General features: G+C 34.2%; 2 protein-coding genes across 2 annotated transcripts; both read left to right on the top strand.

Annotated features, from left to right (window-relative positions):
- The first annotated feature begins 1,367 nt into the window (after positions 1-1,367).
- On the top strand, positions 1,368-7,697 carry LOC105347553 (F-box/WD repeat-containing protein 5). Its single transcript, XM_066087987.1, has 7 exons — positions 1,368-1,608; positions 2,877-3,119; positions 3,353-3,530; positions 4,900-5,030; positions 5,444-6,141; positions 6,465-6,653; positions 7,222-7,697. The coding sequence occupies exons 1-7, from the start codon at positions 1,501-1,503 to the stop codon at positions 7,598-7,600; spliced, it is 1,926 nt and encodes a 641-aa protein (XP_065944059.1). The 5' UTR covers positions 1,368-1,500; the 3' UTR covers positions 7,601-7,697.
- Positions 7,698-11,730: 4,033 nt separating this feature from the next.
- Positions 11,731-22,953, top strand: LOC105327008 (F-box/WD repeat-containing protein 5). Its single transcript, XM_034467144.2, has 7 exons — positions 11,731-12,197; positions 12,388-12,630; positions 12,745-12,916; positions 16,558-16,688; positions 17,192-17,949; positions 18,117-18,371; positions 21,042-22,953. The coding sequence occupies exons 1-7, from the start codon at positions 12,090-12,092 to the stop codon at positions 21,397-21,399; spliced, it is 2,025 nt and encodes a 674-aa protein (XP_034323035.2). The 5' UTR covers positions 11,731-12,089; the 3' UTR covers positions 21,400-22,953.
- Positions 22,954-24,066: the final 1,113 nt, after the last annotated feature.

Raw genomic sequence — 24,066 nt, forward strand, 5'->3', positions numbered from 1 at the left:
CATTCAAAATTTTTACTTTATTATGGAATTAGGCTCAAACAAAAATTGACTTTTAGCCAAACAGAGGAAATTCGGACTAATTTTTGCAAATTTTGTTTTCTGCTCAAAGCTTTTTGGAAGTATTCTAATATTAAAAGTTAAGATTTTATATTTAAGTCTATGTAATTTTGCATATTTTCCGTTGGTTTTACCTCACTTATTCATTTAAATAAACTTATGGCACGAATTATAAAATTATTGAAAAATGCTTAAAAACGATAAAAGACACCATATCTCAAAATTTTGATCATTGACCTCATATAAATTTTATGCCAACAGAATAAGGTCAATATAAGTAGTTCAATACCATACATGTTTTTGTATTATCATCAATCAATTTTTTGTAAAATTGGATCAAAAATGGGTAGGGATTTGAAAATTGATAGAGGAAATTCGGACTGGATTATTTTTTTTAATTGTTGCTGAAATCTTAATGCTGTGTACTTATTTAGTGCCACTACCATTCATAAACTGTATCTTATTTTTTAAAGTGTTTTATTATTTGTAATATTTTTATAATTAAGAAAATCTCAATCGTAGTGTAAAATTTTATGGGATTTTTCTTGATTTTTCAATAAATATTCAATGGCCATTACCTCAAAAAGTAGGTCATTGACCTACTTTTCTGAAAGTGAAAAATAACAATACAAGCAAAGGTCTATAACACGCAATAGATGGTTTTTCATTATCATCAGTGGATTTTTTTTTCATTCTGAGTAAACGTCATCCTTAAGAATTGATTGCGCATACTATAGGCCTATATTTTAACAGGGATTTTAAGAAAGGAGATTTGTGTTGGAAAGGAGATAATATATTTACAAAAATTACTTTAATAAATTGATGGTGATATATCCTGATAATAAAATATAGATAATATACTTTTTTTAAAAATTAGTTTAACAAGACAGATAAAAAGACAAGGGATTGATATTCAGGTCGACAGCTATTCCCTGTGTACATACAATAGCGACCTTTAAAATGATAAGTATGGTTTATGCAACAGGAACTACATGTATACACCTGTACACAGTAGGCCTAGTGGTTACACGATGAATTATATGGTTGTATCGATAAATATACATGCCATCATCATATCAGTCCCTCCTTTCGATCTGAAGATATATGTATTTGTTAAATGTCCAAAACCAACAATAGATCACTTTACTATTTTTTTCTCCACATTTCACCAGTTTCTCAATACTGGAAACGTTGAATTTAAATGAAATCATTTCAAGTTTTTTTTTATCTGTTTAACGTTGTGTACGATCGACAGCGTTGTCTACTATTTACTCGGATCACCTCGGCGTTTTATTTCAAAGTCGAGGCAGTCGTCCGGATTACTTCGGAAGTATGTTTTGACATTTCGAAAAACATCATTTTTTTGCTGCAATGTTTATTATTGAATGTAATAAGAAGACGAGGAGGACTGACAAACGTTAATGAAGGAAAATCGGGGAAGAAATGGCGAACGCATTGGCGCTCTTCCAGCAGCTTCCAGATTCCATTCTTCTTCACGTTTTCTCATTTCTGGACGGAGCTTCCTTGGTCAGGACATCCTCTGTCTGTCAGGTACACCTCGTCATAAATTAACCATTTAAATTCAAACCTCAGATAATTGAAGATTTTAAAAATAAATCGTCTTTGTTAGTTTCAAACAGGTCCAGTACAATCTCTTGATTTAGCTATATAGCTTGAAAAAGCTATATAGCTTTATAAAGCTATTCAAAATAGCTTAATAAATCTATTTATATGCAGTATTTGAAGAAAATATTTATTGTAAGAAATGGACGAAAAATCGCAATTAACTTGCTACTCATATTTGCACCATTGACCATTATAAACTTGACCCAAATTAAAGATAGTTTTAACACTGCAGCTTCTAAACACTTTTAAGCAAAAACATATATTTCCATTGTTTGGGTAACTGTTCACCACTTTGTGTGCAATGAGGCGTGGATAAGTATGATTTCTTCTCATTGTGATAAATTATTGCCAATCAATTATCTTGTTCACCATAACTGACCTCCTTTATATTTCATTCAAGAAGTAACTGTGTGGTCATGAATCAGTTGCCCCAAAACTTTTAGTGCAAAGTCTCTTAAGAAGACGCAAACTTATGAGTAATCTTTACATGCATTGTTTACAGAACATTTCAAAGTTGTAAATTATCACTGCACTAAAGTGTGATTATTTATACATTCTGAAAAAATTACACATTTAAGAAAAATGTATGACAAAATAGCTAAATGAAGATACTCTGAATAGCTTCATAAAGCTATTTAGCTTATTCAAGCTATATAGCTAAATCTGGAGATTGTACTGGACCTGTCAAACGTAGACTAACGATAATTTATATAATTTATTTCTATAGGAGTCGGATAATTCTTAAGAGTCATTAAGGTATAGACCCCTTCACGGTAACTGCGGTACTGCTCTCTTGCAGGGCAAATTGATATACTTTACCGAAATTTTAGTAAATAGATAATTAAATGACGTAATTGAAACAAGTGACGTTACGTCATATTTCACCAAATTATGTCATTTTGCCCTGCAAAAGAGCAGTCCCGCAGTTACCATGAAGGGGTTAATAATGAGATAAATGTATAATAGAGTTAAATATGTCACCGGATTGAATATATATTTTCTGATTGTCAGCGTATTGGGTCTTAACAGTTAGGCAGTGGTTATTGAGCACCAATACCTTGCACCGGACGTAGCTAGCATGGTGTGTCAGAGGCCCTGGGCTCGAGTCCCGGTTTAGACTCGACTATACATCTCTTAGGATATATATTGTGGCTAATAACCAAATAAAGTAGCATTTATATATCAATGCACAGCAATGGTACGATGTGGCATATGATGAGGTCCTGTGGCGAAACCTTGTGCATCAGAAAATACAGAAACACGCCCCACTCCCCACAGACAAACACAGCTGGAGGGAAGAGTACAAACGACTCGCCTATCATATCCCATCATACCTTTCCCAGGATGTGGCTGGACATGATGATGAAATTTACTTCCTGACATTCTCTCCCAGTGGAAAGTTCCTTGCCTCTGTAGGGAAAGATGGAACATGCAGAGTATGACTGATTTCTCACATCTCCATATTAAGAGTCAGGCATTCACTCAGGCTTATATGAATTATTTGTCATGATCATTTTGAAGAAACTGCATTTTCTGTAAAATATTGTTAATTTTCTTACTCTGCAGACTCAAAATTTTGCAGTTGGAAAGGTATATCGAGTTAAATTATTTTCTGATGACATCTGATCTAAGAAAATCATTGATTGATATCTCTAAGTTCCAATTTCAGGTTTGGAATTATGGCAGTACAATAACCCTTCAAAATACTGTGGGTCCATTCTTCAACCCCCCACTAAAGACACGGTTTTGTGAATTTAACGAATCAGAGACGTTACTAATGGTTACAGGACTTACACAGTTATTTGATTTTGAGGGGAGCATTTTCGTTGCAGTGTTCTCTGTACCAGGTAGGTAATCAAAATATTCTTCCAAGCCCTTATGTAACAGTACATTTATAATGTAATAGAAATAATCAAAGTATTGAAAGTACTTCATATCAGTTTGTGTGGTCATATTTTGTTGGGATAAGACTGCATGACAAACAGTGTACTCTGTAAATATATAAGGTATACATCTACGTATCGTATTTTAGGACAATTTTTGGAGTTTTAAGATTTTAAAATGACCTGGATCCTCACTTAGAAATTTAAACTTTTTTAAATTTACAATTTTAAGGCCTCGAGCTAATGTTAACGATCATCTGGATTGGCAATCATCCAAAAATTCATGCTCTGCACCGCCTTTTAAATGCGCATAAGAAATACTTAAGTATTAAACGTATTGCAAGATTTTTTTCATTTATTCAACTAAATTGTGTACAAAAAATCAAACTTTGCCTCCCTTGTTATTGACAACTCATTGCATAAGAATAAAATTGCTTAATCAAGAAATGGCGGATGAATACAATCAGGCCTAAGTGTAAAGATTCACTAAATATTATTTTAGTTTATCGCTTACATTTTAATTGGAGACCTTGCCCGATAGAAATAACATTTTAGATGTAAATTTATTTGTTATCGGGCACGGTCTCCAAAATAAATGTAAGCGATAAGCGTATCTAGCAATTTTATTGCAAAAAATAAACTTGATAATGCAGTTGGTTTGGTCGAGCATTTTAGATAGCACGTGTTGTGGATTTGTTTGTAAACAACCATACCATAGGAAATCTTGTTTCAAACGGGAATTGAAATAAATAAATGTATGTTTTATTATTATAATTAGGGACACACTGTTATTTTTTTAATGTATTTAAATTATGAACCTGTGAAAGTTGTTCAAAGACTGTTTGAAGCAGAAAGAAAAAAATATATTTTTGAACTTTGAAATTTCTTCATTTTTTGCAATTATGATGAGTTATTGTATTATAAAAGCACCACTACCTATTTTATTAATAAGAAAATATACTGATTTTTGTTTTTAAAGCAGCAGAAAACATAATTCATATACTTTTGTATTCTAAGTATAATATTATTTGATATGACTATATTAGTACAGAGATTCAAATTATTGATATATCATTCTATATAAAAGAAAAAAATGTCAGCTCGACGCCTTTGTGGCCGTTCCGGCCTTTGATTTTATTTTAAGCTACCTTAAGTAAGCCTCTTACCTAAGCAAAATTATTCCTCAAACCCTATCCTCCACAGTAATTAGCATTAATATGACATTAGCTTGTTCTGTCTTGATAAAATTTTGTGATTATTTGATATATTTATAGAATGGTGACAATGTCTCTAGAAATTCTGTGCATTAATATCCAATTAATCATTTTTGCAGATTTCATGTTACAATATGCTGTCAAGGGAGAGTACCCAAATTTCAGAGGGGCTTGGCTGAATGACACACATTTTCTTGTCGCAAAACGATTCTATCAGGATAGAGAATACTTCAAGCTGGAGGCACATGAGGTGGGTGAATTTAACCAGTATATAGGCAGAATCATGCAGACTTATACTCTTATATTGATCATTTCTGTTTTCTGGCATGGTCAGATTATAAGAGCAACAAAGAGATGGGGTTTATAATCCTTATTTTTACTTGTAAATTAAGGGTCAATATCTGATGAATAAATTGTCAGATTATTGATTTGAAAATTATATATCTTTTTCATAATTAACATAATCTGCATAACTGTAAAGTCGCATGTAAAGTAGCACTTTGGTATAATATTGTTGGAAAAGTTGGGTGAAAAATGCTGAAAAACCAGTTTTCTACGTGTATGTACATGTATTGTACACATGCAAAAAATGAAATTTTTAATCAAGATATTTTGTATAGCAATTCATTTTAGTAATAAGCTTTTTAAAATCCTTATTTTCAGGTTAAATTAAAATCAAAAAGTAAAAACAGAAACTTAGAAGAGCTGTTCATGAAGTGCAGAAATAAAGGAAAGGATGTTTTGGTGTCTTGTCCATTTCCTTCAAGGAATGACTTTATCCGAGTGATCGACCCCAGCAAGTGGGGGGATCTAAGGCAGTATTACCATAACATAGATGAGGTTGAAATGGAACCTTCAGGTAGTGACAACAGTCAGCCAGGGGGAGGACAAACAAAGCAACAGAGTAAATTTGACACAGACTCCTCAGACAATGAAGAAGTTGACTTTGGCGGAGAGAATTCAAAAGGTTCTGATTATCGATTTGATGAAGACTCCAGTGGTGAAGACAGCTGTGTAAGTGATGAATCTGAATATGATATGGAGGATGCCTATTTGGATGACTATCCATTGTATAATAAAATGGTTCAAAGAGCCAGGGAAATGGAAAACCGGAGGCAGCAGGCAAGGAAACATGTTCCACCAATGAAGGACGAGAGCTCCCGGCCCTACCCTCAGGTTCTTAGGCAGATTCAGTCACAGGGAGGGAGGATTATCACAATGGTCCGTAACTCCAACCATGGAGAGAAGTGTGGGATTGCTTTCTATTCTGTGAAGGACGATGAGGAAGCATCTGCAAAACCGTTCAAAGTTCTCAAAGTGGATGCTGGGATCCTGGGTCTGAGAGTGAGCCATGATCAGAGGTAAATAGCAAAAATATAGCCATGGTATGAGAAACTTACCAAAAACATAGCCATGATCAGAGGTACATAGAGAAATTGTGTGAAATTATAGCCATTATCAGTGGCACATATCCCTTTAGCAGTATTCATGTACATGTATTAGGGTGAAATTATAGAAGCAAGCTAGCAAGAAATTTCAGGTCATGGGTGAGGAATGGGCCACAATTTTACATAGATTATACACGAATTTAGACCTGTATTTGTTTTGTAATAATATATTGACTCGAGGTCAGGTATTGTTGTTCAGGTGAGCGATGTTGCCCATTGGTTTTTGTGTGTTACAGGTACCTGGTTTACTCCTGTCGTTACCTGACAGAGGACGATGACTGGGGCTTTGAGAGGGAGATTCTCACCGTCGTGTATGACCTGATTCTAGATCAGTGTCAGGAGAATGTTTACCTGGGTGGTTACGCGACCTCCACAGACCATCTAAGCTACATCTTTCCTGACCTTAGCCAAGATTTTGTAGCCACGTAAGTCTTTAATTTAAATGGTTCTCTGAATTTGTTATCTCCCAAAACTGTTCTTTTTATTCTTCAAAAAATTATTTTAATGTAGTGGTACTGCATTTTTTGAGAGAAAAAAAAATTTAAATACCAGTAGCTGAAGTATCAGAATGATGAGGTTTGAATAATGTTTCACACTATGAGGTCTTTAATCTTTATATATATCTCATTAAGAACATCGAGCATACACTTGTGTAACCTGAATAAACTTCATTCTGACTGCTGAGTTCATAAACTCTACTCGGCTAATTATATCTTGTGTGAATTTCTTATGAAAAGAGGATTAATTTACATGAGAATTTTACATTATTAAATTTTTTTCAGCTGAATTACATGTAAATTATTTTTTAAATATAACCAAAACAGATCAAGTTAGTGTTCAAAGGTATCTTTATGGATATTTCTACCTCCTAAATACCTGTACCAGTAGGTTTAGTTGTAATGTTATTTATCATGACTAATTATCACGACAAATCTCTTTATCCATTCATTCATTCCTCAGTCTATCTTGAATTATCTGGTTTTTGTGATCTAGGGGTGACGAGATCACAGAAGGTCACCTGTGGGACAGACATTATGGAGTAAAGCTGGAGACCAGCATCCTACACAGGAACTGTGGACAGCAGAGTAGCGGACTCAACGCGGTGGCGTTCCACCCCTACGACCAGGAAACCCTCATCACCGCGGGAGACGATAGACTACTGAAAGTGTGGAGATCCAAAAACAGACAGACTCAGATAGCGAGGGGGGAATACCTCAGTGAAATCGTGGGTAGGGGATTGATGGGGGTCGTTGAATGTGGTGATTTGGCCGAAGGAGATGAGAGTTCATGTGATAAGAGTACACAATCAAAGAAGTGTTCAAAGCCGCGTAAACTACTCTCTTTTTTCAAGAAAAAAGCATTAAAGAAGTGAACGTGTCTATGATTTCTAACACTGTGATATATATATTTACACATTGTAATAATAAGTATTCTTCTAGTTTTATAGAATAAAACAAGTGCACAATACGTTTATGTGTTGCTTAATTAATTGAATGATGAATCTTTTTGAAAAATATTCATTGCAATTTTATTTAGAGGTACTGACCATTTAAATCCTCATACAGTTGACACAATTGTGTACAATTAGCCGTTCGATATCTTTAAAATATTTAATATTTTTATATTGATTTTGAATTAAAAATGTAAAATAAAGTAGAATACATATATTATACTACATGTATAATACTCAAGTGCTGGTCTAGAGCGGGGGGGGGGGGGGGGGGGGGGGGATGAAATGTAATACCCCACCCTCTCCATCCCACAGAGGTTGAAAATGTAAAAGTGATGATCTTCAGTGACTACTTCTGATCATCAAGCAACCGACTGAGATAATATAAATATACGAGTCATGTATAGTTAAGATAGTGCACTTTTTCTGTATGATGTACATATATTGATAAATGAGAGAGTTATTTTCAACACTGTTGAACATTTATTATTGGAATCGAACTCGGCCTTAAGGATATCTGACATTTTGTTTTAAAATTATTTCTAGTATGAAAACATATACATTTGTATACAAATTTCTTTCAAAAACTGTCCTAAATGAATATATTTAGAACAGCTGAATAAAAACTGAAAATCATCTTCAACTGATCCAGTTTTACAATAACTGCAGTCTTTCATGAGTGAAAATGAGCATGAAAATACGCTATGGACAAAACAAAAAAATATATCATTAAGCATAAAATTGGATACATTGTACCAGGTTACAAATATGCATTGAAAAGAGCAAGCGATATCATGCTAAAACTTTGAACATATATGCCTAAAGATGTACAAACTGCTACATCTTTGACAAATTGACCATCTCAAAGAACCAAGTTTAAGGACAGGAATTAAGAATGGAAAGAACTGTAATTTGGTCTTATAAATTGACTTAGTTAATAAAAACTATTTCATATGGCTAAAGGAATTCATTACATCGTATTATGATAATAATTAATATCAAAATTTTTCTATGTCACAATACGACGAGCGTGTGTTACAACGCACTTTGAAAAATTATGCACTTTGAAAAAAATTGTCAAAGTGCGTAAATTTTGGGACCAAGTCAACGTTTTTTTTTTCAAAGTGCGTTGACATCATCAATATTAACGCACTTCGAATATAAAAAATGTTCAGGGTTTAGTGAAAATAGTTGACAGTTTAATATACAATAAATGATCGTTTTAACCTTGTTTAGCTTAATGTGATATATTTAAAAAAGAACTCATTGCATTCTCAGCTAACTCGATAAACAGTCTCTAAATGAGATTTTTTTTTCTTATATGACAATATCGACAATTTACACAGAAAGAAAAATTCGGGGGGTTTGAATTGTCCAAATATGACATAAACTTCATCGCTTAGCAACTGCGTTTTTCTTTTTTGAGTATGCAGCAAATTTACTTTCAATCTAGTATATTGGGCTATGCCCGAACGAAAATGATTTATAGATATGAATGGAGATCAATGTATAATATATTTCAACTGGCTTATTGAAAATATGATGTGAAAAAGGATAACTTAGTTCTGTTTATCAAAAACAATATGATCTTTCAGAAGATCAGTGCGAGAAAATTAACCCACATTTTTAATGCTTATTTTTAAGTTTATAATAATTCAATGTTCGTTAATGTTGATATTATTTTATTGAAGTGATTTATTTGATTAGAATACGAAAAGAGGGTTACTGTTGAAACACATAGATTCTTTAACATACCAATGGAGAAATTATTGTTCAATAACACTGCATGTACTTATTCATAGCATATTTCTTTTTCCGATCTTCAATGTTTGCCCAAAGTTGCTGAATATAAGATGTTTTGGAAGGAAAAATGAGTGACAAGGGACCTTCATCTTGTAATCAATTAAATGATGCACTAGTATTTGACCTGTATCTTTGGTTAACTCCTATCCCCCATCCCCGTACTAAATACGGTAAATTAGATTTACGAGTGTTAACAAATCATCTTCCTATCAACAAACTAGAAATTCAGTTCCAGAATTTGTGATATAAAAATATTTTTTTTCAAAGTGTGTTAAGAGTGTCGACACTAAAAAAATATTGATGTACCTTCATGACACACTTTGGAATTTTTTTCAAAGTGGGTTAACTGGTCCAAAATTGAACGCACTTTGAAATTTTTTTTCAAAGTGCGTTGATTTTGTCCAAAATTGAACGCACTTTGATTTTTTTTTTCAAAGTTCGTAATTTTTTCGTAAGCGTTTTCATTCACTTGACTTTTTTTTTAATTTAACGTCAATTTTAATAATAGTTTCTGATTTTAGATGTAGACCATTAAGTTATAATTTTCTACCTATGTTATATGAGTATAAGATAACATGGAACAGCCATAGTTAACGTGGTTTTTTTTTTAAATCGCATAACTGCGCCAAGTTATATCATACCGTATAACAGGTAGAAATTATCTGCATTTCTTAAATAAAGAGGGATTTAACAATCTACTTTGACCTTGATCTTTGACTTTGCACTCTTTCAGAACAAATTTACGATTCAAACAAACATTGTCAGTAGGTGCATCGTAGGGCCTCAGAGTATATCATCTAAAAATTAGGTCAATATGTCCTATTTTGAAATTCCTAGGTTTTATCTGATAATAAACGATACTGAGAGATATGGAATTAAGGTAAAATGTAATGTATCAGAAGAACAATTCTATGTCCTTGGACCTATTCTTTTTCAGAAAAAATCTTAAGTAAATCGTTCACAGAATATTTTGTCCAAGACCTACCAACAGTTTAGCCTTATTCTTCTGATTGTATATCAAAATTGAAATTATAGACTGTATCAAAATTCACTCTTCAACATACACCACAATTCTTTTACTATATTACATTGAATTTCATATAATACGTGATCAATTCTCTCTTCACATATTTAAAAAAAAGACGCATAAAACAAACTGTTTTTTGTATTAAAAAAGATACCTATATTTGTAGGAACAATCCTATATGAAGTCTTTGATATTGTAGCCAATGTAGTTTAATTCCTGTGTAGACTTAAATGGGAGTTGTAACCCTTGTCTATCTATTTTGATATAGTTGTACATATTTCTATGTTTTTTTTCTAATAGAAAGTTCAGGTTTACAACCTTTACATATATTATTAAACAATAAAATATGATTAGGGGTAATTGGTTTACATTGTATAATGTTTGCAAATTTGGCAAGTGTAAACTTTGTGGATGCGGTCTGATCAAAACTACAGTTCTTAAACTTATTTACTCGATCTATAAATATTTTTTTGAATTAACGTTTTTCAATTCCTACAAGCATATAAATGTTTAATCTATTACGTAAGTAAATGACCAACAAAATTAAATTCTGCATTAACAAAAACCTTGTCAAATATTGACAAATTATGATGTTGGGATGTACCATATATATGTTCATGTATATTTCGGGGTTTACTCATCTATTTTCAACCAGCTAAGGAACACCTTTTTCCAAAAAGAATTTTCTAAATTTTTTCATAGATTGGTTAGATAATCAGGATTCATATTTTATGTATATTGGTTTTCAAAATTGATTTTAAAAGTGTTGCCCATTGAAACAAATCGTTTTAACAATTTACGACTTTGCTTTAAAAAATTACTACTTTATGATAACAAATTGATATATTTTTTTGAATGTTAATAAGAATTCTGTTGTAGATCTAATGCGCTTTCATAATATACCCTGAATTAACCTTTGATTTTTTTTTTACCATTATCGATTTTATTAGTGAATATAAAGTTTAAAACCAATGAACGTTTAGATTTTATATTTGACTACAAGTACCTATAGATTCTAAGAAAAAGACTATAAACACGAGGCACAATTTTTACTGCGAAACTGAAAGGGTCAAATAAAACCATGTGGTCTAAATTTAAATGACAATAACATTCGCAGGGGTGAGTGAGCTCTTGTGTAAATAAACATTGACCCGTAAAAAGTAATAGGTATGCCTAATGCTACTACGCAATAGTCTATAACAACGAAAGTGCCCATTTCTCTGCATTACCTGAGTTTTGTAGGCCCCCTCTACAATAGATATTATATAGAGCATTTTAAACTTTAAGATTAGTCAGATGAATTGCAGTAACGATATACAATCCTGGTATGTTTAGTTTAGTAAAATTGTGGAAAGTTTTTTTTTTTTACAAGTAACAATTTGAAATATTATACGGATTACCTCGGCATTCTTCCAAAATTTGAGGCATTCATTCGAATTAACAAGGAAGTGTGTTTGACATTTCGAAACTGGAAAAAAAATCATTACAGCAAAAGCTTTTTTTGTGTATTGTCTTTTCATAGACCAAGCCATATATAAGAAGAAGAGGAGCTAAAGTTAACAACAGAAAGTCTTTGGAAAAATGGCGAACTCATTGGTGCTCTCCCAGCAGCTTCCAGATTCTGTCCTTCTCCACGCTTTCTCATTTCTGGACGGGCCTTCTCTCGTCAGGGCATCCTCTGTCTGTCAGGTACCTCTGTTTGTTCAGTTTCAACAGACATACTTTATTTCCTAAGATTCAAACTGTAAAAATATCCAGAGTGTTCCGAGTCCATTATTTTTTATGCGAATGTTGGCATTTTTTGTTTTAGTTAAAAGCAAAAGGGTATGGTGAAGCCTGGGCTATGTGATCTTGCTTACCTTTTTTTATCAATCCACAGCAATGGTACAAAGTGGCGAATGATGAAGTCCTGTGGCAAAACCTCGTGCATCAGAAAATACAGAAACACGCCCCTCTCCCCGCGGACAAACACAGCTGGAGGGAAGAGTACAAACGACTCGCCTATCATATCCCATCATGCCTTGCTCAGGATGTGGCTGGACATGAAAATAGAATAGTATTTCTGACATTTTCTCCCAGTGGAAAGTATCTTGCATCAGTAGGAGAAGATGGAACTTGCAGGGTTTGACCATCACTTCATTCTTAATTACCCATAGCTACATGCACGAAGTTAATGATAGTTTTCTATTAAAATTTTAAAAGATCATCCATCGATATCTTAGAGTTTCAATTTCAGGTTTGGAATTATGGCCGTACAATAACCCTGCAATATACTGTGGGTCCATTCTCCAACCCCCCACTACAGACAAATTTTTGTGAATTCAACGAATCAGAGACGTTACTACTGATTGCAGGACTTAACGATTTTGATTTTGAGCAAATGTTTGTTACAGTTTTCTCTGTACCAGGTAAGTAAACCCCTTCTAGCTTATCAGGTTTCAATACAAAACTTAAGCATATGATGTCTACGGGAATTTTGTATTGCAACAGACCCGGGTGATAATGATGGAAAATTGTGCGCGGTATTTTGAGTGACTTCCGAATGAAAAAAAGATATGAACATTCTACAACATCTATGTAGTTTTTGGAAATCAAGTCTTCCAACAATCTATTGGTATTATCACCTTGTAAAATGTATATTTTACATGTTGCGAACATTTTCTATAGTTTAGCTTGTTGGTAAATTAACGTTATTTACTCTTCTTGATTATCGTGAAATTCCTCCTGACTGGGATGTGATATATGTAAATTAATATTTATTAAACGTCTTAACTGTAACAAAGAAATAGGACATCAAAGAAATGAAATGTAGCTTTAGAAAATATACTTATTAGAAAGGCAGGATTGAAGGACAATGGTTTCAGCTAACAAATGTGTGTTTGACACTAATAGAGCTAATGCAATTACATAACAATTAGCGGATTAACGAAGTTGAATAAATGGGCGTTTACCTAGGCGATGGTCAGTTTAAGGATAAAGAAATATTCTCTGATTGGATGATTTATACATGTCAATTATTTAGATGGTAGTAAAATATTATTATATGTTTTATAGATGATTCTAAGTTAGTTAAAAAAGAGAAGAGAGTCAGAGTTCGATAGTTAGAGGTTAATAGTCAAGATACAAATCGTCCGTCTAATCCGTTAATTACGTTTTCCCTCACTGTCACATGTAGGTTAACATTAAGTTAGAATTATTAATAAACGAGTTTCCCCTTTTTAATGTGTACGGAGTGGAGAGAAACTGTTTATATGATTGTGTTAATAACTGGAATAAATGTGGAAAATACAGCGAATGTTGAGCTAATTCCCTAGTAATCGCCCGGTACCTGGGTCCGGGAAATACCCCATACGGTGCAAATCCCGGCGGTTATAAATGGTGTTAGAATCCGGCGTATCAACTTTTTAGCTTGATACACGATCCCATGAAGTGCATCTCAGCTAAATTCCCCAAATGGACTCGTACCAGTGCTCGTATGGACCAGGGTGGACCACGCCTGTGAGTTAGCCGACGCAGTACTTCCTACATAAGGAGAATCCCGCCTGTAGAAGATGTGGACTTGTTCACCATGTAGGGTATTGTGTTGCAAGATCTTCTATGTGTTTTAACTGTGGAAAGAATGGACATTTTGCGCGGATGTGCAAGACACCGAAAATTAACCGCCGAAGTGACGTTCACGCCATTAAAGTAGTAGAGACTCAGAGAACAGATCGCACGACACAAACAGAAAAAAGAAAATCGGAGAGGAAATTTCAACGCGACAGAGAACGGATCAGAGTTTTCAACGAAAAAACGCTTACTGCTAGCAGAACTTCCGTTTTCCAGGATTAAAGACTATCAATTCTTTGAAGATCTTATTAAGAATTAACTGGGTGATGCAAAGCAGAAAATAAGCGTTTTGCGTGAAGATATTGACCACCAAACTGCAAAAGCAAAGTTCTTCGAAAACCGCCATTTTGTAGTGCTGGCTGAGTTACAGAAACGAGACAAAGAAATTCAGTAGCTGGAAGAACAATTACGACACCTAAGTAGCACGCTACGTGACAGAGAAGAAGAACTAAAGGAAAAGACAAAGACAACTGATTCAAGGGGACACTTTCGTAAAGCTGCGGTGAATTCGACCCATGCTCACAGACGGTTCGAGTCTAAAAGCAATTGGAAATGTGATCTACCTAGTTCCAGAATGGACCGAGGAGGAACAAGTACCAGGTTCCACAGCAATACGTTTCTTCGGAACACGGGGACGTGTTCATCGGGAGGAAGAGTCAAATATCACCGTGTGAAATGTTCCCGTTGGACATGACAAATTTTCCCCTGTCACTGGCGTTGAATGACTTTGACTCGGACACCATTAATTGACTCACAGTTTATCTTAGTAATCCGTTAATTAAAGTAACTCTCTATATTTACTTTTCTATTATTATCTATTGTTAAAAATGTTTTGTTATCTATATGTAATTGGTTGCCATGTTCAATTATTCGGCAGTTGGAGAGCGACGGACAAGGCGCTCGTACCACCGACTCCCGACCTCGCGGAATAGTGTAATAAGTTTGTGGAGTTTTAATAAATTTTGTAAAACGAATACCGATCGACTTATACATTTTCCGTGGGTCACAAGAGGTTAAAAGTCAAGATACAAATCGTCCGTCTAATCCGTTACGTTTTTCCTCACTCTCATATGTAGGTTAACATTAAGTTAGAATTATTAATAAGCGAGTTTCCCCTTTTTAATGTGTACGGAGTGGAGAGTAACTGTTTATATGATTGTGTTAATAACTGGAATAAATGTGGAAAATACAGCAAGAGTTGAGCTAATTCCCTAGTAATCGTCCGGTACGGAAAATACCCCATACGGTACAAATCCCGGCGGTTATAATATTCCCATTGGTACCAATTGTGCCCCATTGTTAGCAGATCTATTTTTGTATTCTTATGAAGCAAAATTTATTAAAAAAAACTTGTAGGTGTGAAAAAAATAAATCACTCGCTATATGGCCTTCAACATTCAGGTATATCGATGACGTATTATTAATTTACAATTGTTATTTCTATACTCACGTCGACTCAATATATCCCAGTGAACTTGAAATAAAAAGATACCACAGAGTCTGCGTTATCTGTTTCATATTTTGATATTTTACTAGACATGGACATTGATGGTAACCTAACAACAAAACTTTATGATTAACGCGATGACTTCAATTTTTCTACAGTCAACTTTCCTTACTTATGTATCAATATACCTTCATCACCTGCATATGGTGTTTTTGTCTGTCAGTTGATTCGATACGCAAGGGCATCCTCTTCGTATGAACAGTTTCTAAGACGAAGCAAGCTACTGACAAACAAGTTGATATTACAGGACTATCAACAGTCTCGCTTGAAGTCATCTTTTCGTAAGTTCTATGGTCGATACAACGACCTTGTCAGCAAATACAATCTTCCACTGTATTGCATGCTGACTGACGTTTTTTTATACTAATTGTTAGACCATAATTAATCACCTAATTGTCTACGGACTTCTCCGATTTTTTTTTTTCAATATTACGGCAAAGAGCACACGACGGGTGTGACCGGTCAGCAGAGGATGCTCAATCCTCCTAGGCACCTGATCCTACCTCTATCTTTTTGGAGGTCCGTGTTGCTCTGCTTTGAATTTGTATTTCGTTTTATGGATTTTTGAGATGGTTACGGTTTGTTGTTGTCATTTTTTCACAAGAAAAATCTCCGTTAGAAATCAATTTTCCTTTCTGTGAATTTCTCGGAGTGAAAAATGATGTGTGAATGAAATTATCTAGGATATTTTCCCTTTCATCTATTTTTATTGCACCTCTTTCACAGGTACGTGTATTTTAATGAACAATTGTCCAAACGCGATGCACAGATATCTTGGACCGACTATAGATATGGACTCAGTTTTTATTCAATTCCAGTGGAGGAAAATCTGATATTAGATTATTCTGAGACAAATTTGAGATTATTTTATTGATAGCTACAAAGTTGACAATATCAAATTCTGTGCATTTCTATCCAATGAATCATCTTCAGATTTCATGTTACAATACGCTGTCAAAGGAGAGTACACAAACTTCAGAGGAGCCTGGCTGAATGACACGCATTTCCTTGTTGCAAAACGATTCTTTACGGATAGAACACACTTTAAGCTGGAGGCACATGAGGTGTGTGAATTTAACCATCATTCATTCCAAATCAGACCCACTCATATATTATCATTGCTGTTTTTGGGATGTCGTATTACGAAAACAAACAAGAGATGGGATTTTTTAATCCAGATTTTTAAAACATGTAAATACAGGGCAAATATCTGAGGAGAATAATTGTCAGATTATTGAATATTATACATGTAAAGCCTGCTTGTGTTACGTTCACTTTTGAACAGTACGCATCCCCGAAAGTTGGGGGGAAAATAAAGAAAACCAACCCATTGTTCCTATTTTTAGTATGCACCCAAAGAATAACGACAATTTCGATGGAGATTTTTGTAATGTCACAGACATTGTTTTATTTTGAACATATTTATCAATTATTGTAACGAAAGGAACGATTTTGTATAAAGCTCTTTCAATTTTCTAATTCCACATATAACATTTGTAATGAAATGCCAACAGTTATATATATTTTACATTGATTAATAAATGATTCTTAAAATCTATATTTTCAGGTTAAATTGACATCCAAAAATAAAAAAAGAAATTTAAAAAAGCTCTTCAAGAAGTGCAAAATTAAAGGGAAGGGTGTTCTTGTTACTCATTCCTTTCCTTCTAGAAATGACTTTATTCGAGTGATCGACCCCAGGAAGTGGGGGGATCTAAGGCAGTATTACCCTAACCTAGATGAGGTTGAAATGGAACCTTTAGGTAATGACAACAGTCAGCCAGGGGGAGGACAAACAAAGCAACAGCAGGGGAAGCCTGACACAGACTCCTCAGAGAGACAAACAAAGCAACAACAGTATAAACTTGACATAGACACCTCAGACAGAGAGTCAGAGGATGAGCAACTTGACGGAGAGAATTCCGAAAGTGATGGTCATCAAGTGGATGAAGACTCAAGTGACGAAGACAATTTAAGTGATGAGGATGAGCTAACTGAATCTGATATTGAGAGTGCCATGAGAGAACCAATGTTGTATTATAAAATGGTCCGTAGCACGTGGTTTAAGAAAAACCGGTGGCAGCAGACGAGGAAACATGTTCCACCAAAGAAGGACGAGAGCTCCCGGCCCTACCCTCAGGTTCTTAGGCAGATTCAATCACAGGGAGGGGAGATTGTCACAATGGTCCGTGACTCAGACTGCGGAGAGAAGTTTGAAATTGCCTTCTTTTCTGTAAAAGACGACGAAGAAGTGTGTGCAACACCGTTTAAAGTTCTCAAAGTGGATGCTAAGATCATTGGTCTGAGAGTGAGCCACGATCAGAGGTAAATAACAGTGAATAGTTTAAAACTATAGCCATGATCAGATGTACATATCTTTAAAGCAGTTTAAATTTTACATATAAATATATGTAAATTTTTATTCGTGTTGTTAAGATCAGGTGTTGTGGTTCACGTGGGCGATGTTGCCAAATGACATGTATTTGCTACAGGTACCTGGTTTACTCCTGTCGTAACCAAATAGAGGACGATGAAGATGATAGTGGCGATGATAGTGACGATGTCGATGGTAGTGACGATGATAGCGACGATGACGATGACTGGACCTTTCAGAGTGACATTCTCACCGTCGTGTATGACCTGATTCTAGATCAATGTTTAGAGAATATTTACCTGAGATGTAACGCCCGCTTCACGAACCATCTTGGCGTTTTCTTCCCCGACCTCAGCCAAGATTTCGTGGCCACGTAAGTCTTTAGTTTGAATTCTTCATCCTTTAAAACTTCTTCTTATTCTTCGAGTTTTATGTTTAATGCTCTGCTTTTTCCATTTTTTTTGCCGTTATATATTTGTATAATGTTTCATAATTAGAGGTCTTTACAGTTACATCTCACTACGAATATCTAGGACTCGTAGTCTTTTTAGCTCACCTGAGCTGAAAGCTCAATGAGCTTTTCTGATCAAAATTTGTTCGTTGTCTGTCGTCGTTGGCGTTGTCGTCGACGTTGCCGTTGGCGTTGTTGTAAACTTTTCACATTTTCATCTTCTTCTCCAGAACCACTGGTCAAATTTCAATTAAACTTGGCACTAAGCATCACTTGGTGAATGGGATTCAAGTTTTTTCAAATGAAGGGCCACAACCTCTTTAAAGGGGAGATAATTTAGAATTATTGAAAATTTGTTGGCATTCTTCTCAAAAACTATTCGCCAAAAAAGCTGAAACTTGTATGGAAGTATCCTCAGGTAGTGTAGATTTGTTTGAATCATGGTTCTCGGGGGTAGGCCGGGGCCACAATGGGGAATGAATTTTTACAGAGGAATATGAAGAGAAAATCTTTAAAAATATTCTTGAACTTTTTCGGGTAAAAAGCAGTAAATTGTGTGAAAGCATGAGTCGTGCAGAATAAAATTTGATCAAACCATGAATCCATAGAGAAAAGTAAGCCCATAAAGTGTGTGTGTGTGTGTGTGTGTGGGGGGGGGGGGTGTTATGTAGGAATAGAGAAAAATATTCTTTCAGGTACAACAACAAAGAGGCTTGATATTTACCCCAAAAATATGTGGATAAAAATCGGCAGATTTAAAAAAAAATTGAGCAAGATCTACAATATCTTTACTGTCAAGATATTTTGATTTTTATACTGTAATACTAGTTTGATCAGAGTTAAGGCAATTGTTGCTCAGGTGAGCGATGTGGCCCCTGGGCCTCTTGTAATGTTATCTATAAATTGGCGTCAGGATATATTGCAGAAAGATTAAAACTGTTCCTAGATAATTTGATATATGTGCATATATCATATATCTAAAATCAAAGACTTTTACTAGTATTTAAATTCCAATTCCAATGAAGGAATATAATTTACCATGAAGAACCTACAGTATTGATTTTTTCAGAATTTACAAAACTTGTTTGTTTTTAATCCTTTTTATATGTGTTAAAAACTGTAAGAGTTGTAAGACTTTTTTGACAAACCATCATCGTTTGAAATACAGTAGAACTAGGAGGGAGTCTGTCGTCTGAGCTGAAGCACTAGTATCCACTAGAATTCAAAATTATCAAGAGAGAAACTTCCATCCGACGCAGCTTCGTAATATATCAATTCTTTTCACTCGGATTTCGTTAGTTTCCTGTCAGATGCCATTCGTCAAAAACCAATACTGTTTTATCAAGTTGTTTGAGAACGTTCATAAGCGCATCCAACTTTACTTTAAAGCAATATGAGCTGCAATTTTCATGCTTAATTTTTTTTTTTACGAAAAATGTTATTTTCTACTAAAATGACAAAAATATCATGGTTTTTAAAGTTCTTTTAGCCATATCTTTAGTGGAAAAGCCGTAAAAAGCCTTAAATGAAGCAAAATTAATTTATTGTCGTCCTGTACAAAAATTGATTTGCTATATATTTCTTAGAAGAGAAATATTTCTTCCGACGAAAATTAATGATTTTTTCAAATCTTATTCATCATAAGAGTTTAATTTACATGCAGACTTATCATACTAGCAGGTTTTTGCAGCAAATTAAATTCTAAAAAATACAGTTCATATTGCTTTAACCACTTAATTTTTACAATCTATGTTCTACGATTTGGTCTCGTTCCATCCTTCTCTATATCCTCCATGATTTAAATGTTGATTGATATTTGAGAAAGCTTGACATTGTTTTAAAATACACAACCGCAGTGTAGGTTACCTCCCCTTACTTGGATACATATCGCTCTTTGGCATTATCATTATTTTTCAATTTTCAGCAATAAATAAAAATATTCAGACGTGTAAAGTGATACTTTATATACTTCATTTGTTATTCTAACGTTATTTCACAAACTAGTTTTAAATAAAAAGCAGAGATATTTGGGAATTAGCGATTTTAATTTTTCTCAACTAGACGAAATTAGAAGGGTCAATATATAATGGACATGTAGAAATTCTACAAATTGAATAATATTTTGCAGGTAAGGAAAATTCATCGTATAAAAAGAAAAATTATAACTCAAGAGCATGCAAAATGGAGTTTGAAAATAGCCAATTATACAGATTTTATTACTGCTCTGAGGGCAATTTGGGTTCGACGATTCGACATTCAAATGCAAATTAAACAAAGTTACTCATCTCAGAACGAAATATTGATACAGATAATCTGTGGAGATTGGGAAAATATTATATTAAGAATTTAATTTTAAAAACAACCAACAGATTTTGGATGGATATGTTTCAAAGTTGGTAAAAGGTATATTGTACAAAATGTGAAATTGGCTCGGATTTTTATTATGACCATATATGGTATAATCCTTAAATAACTGTTGGTGGAAGATCAGAACTGTCTAAAAATCTTTATAATTTTTATAATTTAGGTATATTATTTGTTAATGATCAGATAGATAAAGAGGGCACGTATCGTTTGGTTTCTGTGATCTAGGGGTGACGAGTTCATAGAGTGTCACCTGTGGGACAGACATTATGGTGTGAAGCTGGAGACCAGCATCCTACACAGGAACTGTGGACAGCAGAGTAGCGGACTCAACGCGGTGGCCTTCCACCCCTACGACAAGGAAACCCTCGTCACTGCTGGGGACGATAGACTACTGAAAGTGTGGAGATCCAAAAACAGACAGGCTCAGATAGCGAGGGGGGAATACCTCGGTGAAACCTTGGGCTTGGGAGTGATGGATGACTTTGGTCGCGATTTGGCTGAGGGAGATGAGAGGACGTGTGGTAGGATAAGTCCTACTTTTAATCTACTCTTTGATGTGAAGAAAAAATCATCAAAAAAGTGAACATTGCTATGATTTCTACAGCTGTCATTTGTATGAAATGATTGCAATAATCATATTACTCTTTTAGTTTTATAGCATAATGTATCCAGGGGTTGAATTATAGATCCAGCCCATCGTTGTATTTTCATGTGGTCACGTGGTTTTAAAGGTAGAATGAGCGGGTGGATAAGAGAGTGAGTGAGCGATGTTCTCTAACATATATAATTTCACCTTACCTGTCCTTATGTACATTATTACGCGAGCAGCCGTCGAGGACGTCATCTCGAATCATCACTACATAGCAAAGGATGGTGGTCAGATGTAGGCTAGTAAGATTCATTTCATTACCTCTTGATATTTATAATTCTATAATTTACAGAACGGTACTGTAATATATACATTTTAGATAGCAGTACAAAACATTTAAGAAAAAAGTGAATTCGGTAAGTTGTAAGAATGATTTAGGACTTTTAAAACACAAGAACGGAGTTTCCCCTTCGTTATATGCTCATACCGACGGGTTACATAAAGCGTCCAGAATACGTTTGTGTTGTTTTAACAATTGTATGCTGAAGTTTTTTTAATAAGACGCATTATCATTTTTCTTTTTTCATGATTTATTGTCTTTGTTCCATACATAATATTAGTAAATAAATATGAAATTACATAAATGAATTAAATTATTATAGATTATAAACAAAGGCATTCTTGACTCTCCCTCAAGTACATGTACAAGTATAAGTTTAACGGTCAGCACCAACTTCTAACAGTCAAACCTATTGTGAGTGAGTTAATGGTTTTACTCAGCCTACCGTTAATTTCCTTAAGGTTATAATTCTACAGACGTCTTGTAGTGATTCTGTGTCTATTCCGTATGGCATAAGCTCTGTCTCCCACTTGCTGATTGCGGGTGTAGTTGCATAGATAGGGACAAAGTTTCGTAAACAGTGGTCTGGGAGGCAGTTCCCTCCCAAAGCTAAGCATATTTTCTTTACGGCGGCAGAAATTTTAATTTAGTATTAGTTCTAATATATCTTAACACATCAGTAGTCATTATACATTTATGCTTTGTGATTGTTAGTACAGTACAAGCTCTTTATATTGTAAAGTCACCGTCATTTTCGAAAAAAAAACCCCAAATAAAATCGAAATTTGATCTTTTCTACAGAAAATCAGATATCTTGGACCAAAAGATCCTCTCTGAAAAATAAACAAAACAATCTAACAGATACCAAATAAATTATAAAAAAGACATCTCAAATTTTTTTTTTATATACTTGCAGTTGTATATATAAAGCAATTAAGCATACGACTAACAATATGGTTAAATTGGGACCTTTGAAAAAAGAAAGGATTTTGACTAGTTGCAGTATTTGTCAAGCAATTTTTTTTACCTGTTTTTTGTCTGATAAGGGAAAAAAGGTAATATACAGTCACCGTATAATGCAAACGAATGCAATTACAAAGTAACGAGCGATTTAGTTTCCTATTTCTCCAAAGTGTGCTCTAAAAACGTAGTATTGCTTCTTTTCGTTTTGATTTGGATTTAAGCACCGAGTCAGTTGTAATGAAAGGCATTTGTTAATTCGCACCGAATGGATCTGAATTTTAGAATTACCAGTCAGTCAGATCATAGTAATTTAGAAGGTGTATTGATGTCAAAAAAACTGCGCAGTGCTCTAGAAAAATATCGAGCAAAAGCGTAAAATGTCGTGATTTACAATGAAAAAGTTTAATACAATTGCGATTCAGAAAAAAAAATTCGCGAGAAAGGGCTTACCGCTAATCAATGTAGTTTCGCTACTTAATTGAATCATTATAATTCTTAAAGAAATAAAAGTCTTTTTAACATTTTTTAGTAAGTAAGAGGTTAAAAATAAAGTTACATACAGGATCGGAAGTATCCTGGCAGAAGACGTTATAGTTATAAAGTCACAATTTCTACAGACTGACCAGTGTTGCAAAATTTAATTTTTGATCCAATTGGATCTGAACAGAATAGGTAAATTCAGGAAAATTGAATAAGGTTTCAGATTTTCGTGGGAAATAATAGTTTTTCACAGTCAAAATATTGCAATGCATGTACAACGCTCACATTTGTGCATGACTCTACTTTAGTGTCATTTTACCGTGAGGAGGGGGATTCTTCTATACATTAAATTTCCGGGTAAATCTTTAAAACCTGTGTTTGACGCTGTCCGTACAATAACACTCTTTAAAGTATCCACTCCCTGTAGGAATTTCCTTATGAAAGGAATGTATTTATGGTTAATCTTGGTTTGTTGTTCAAATTTCCGCGGGATATGCTGTTTCTCTGTACTAAGTGTAAATTATTCCCACGCGGTAAAATGTGTGTCCACAGTATAAGCCTTATATTCCCTCAGTTTTACAATTCAAAACTTTTCCTCAGGGCAGTGAATACTACATGTTCTCACAGGCTGTGACATTCAGACACAGAATAACATAAACGCGAGTTCATGTTTTAAAATTCTTTTAACAACTCACAAATAAAAGAATTGTGTATTCTTTTATTTATCGACAGGATGACACTTCAGAAAATGGTTCAGATAGTGTACGGAGCGTTGTGTCACCTGATAGGGACTCCAGAACAGGTGGCTTCTAGGAGAGAAATAGTGGACATGATGGAGCTATTTGTGAACCTTAGAAAATATTGTAAGCACAAAACGA

This window comes from Magallana gigas, chromosome 6, assembly GCF_963853765.1.
Source record: "Magallana gigas chromosome 6, xbMagGiga1.1, whole genome shotgun sequence".
Lineage (NCBI taxonomy): Eukaryota > Metazoa > Mollusca > Bivalvia > Ostreida > Ostreidae > Magallana > Magallana gigas.

Excerpts from the sequence above, each read along its gene's own strand:
- LOC105347553 (XM_066087987.1), top strand. The coding sequence starts at position 1,501 with ATGGCGAACGCATTGGCGCTCTTCCAGCAGCTTCCAGATTCCATTCTT. Across the intron at positions 3,531-4,899 it reads TGCAGTGTTCTCTGTACCAG|ATTTCATGTTACAATATGCT; the intron begins GTAGGTAATCAA and ends TCATTTTTGCAG. Across the intron at positions 5,031-5,443 it reads TCAAGCTGGAGGCACATGAG|GTTAAATTAAAATCAAAAAG; the intron begins GTGGGTGAATTT and ends CCTTATTTTCAG.
- LOC105327008 (XM_034467144.2), top strand. The coding sequence starts at position 12,090 with ATGGCGAACTCATTGGTGCTCTCCCAGCAGCTTCCAGATTCTGTCCTT. Across the intron at positions 12,198-12,387 it reads GGGCATCCTCTGTCTGTCAG|CAATGGTACAAAGTGGCGAA; the intron begins GTACCTCTGTTT and ends ATCAATCCACAG. Across the intron at positions 17,950-18,116 it reads AGAGTGAGCCACGATCAGAG|GTACCTGGTTTACTCCTGTC; the intron begins GTAAATAACAGT and ends TATTTGCTACAG.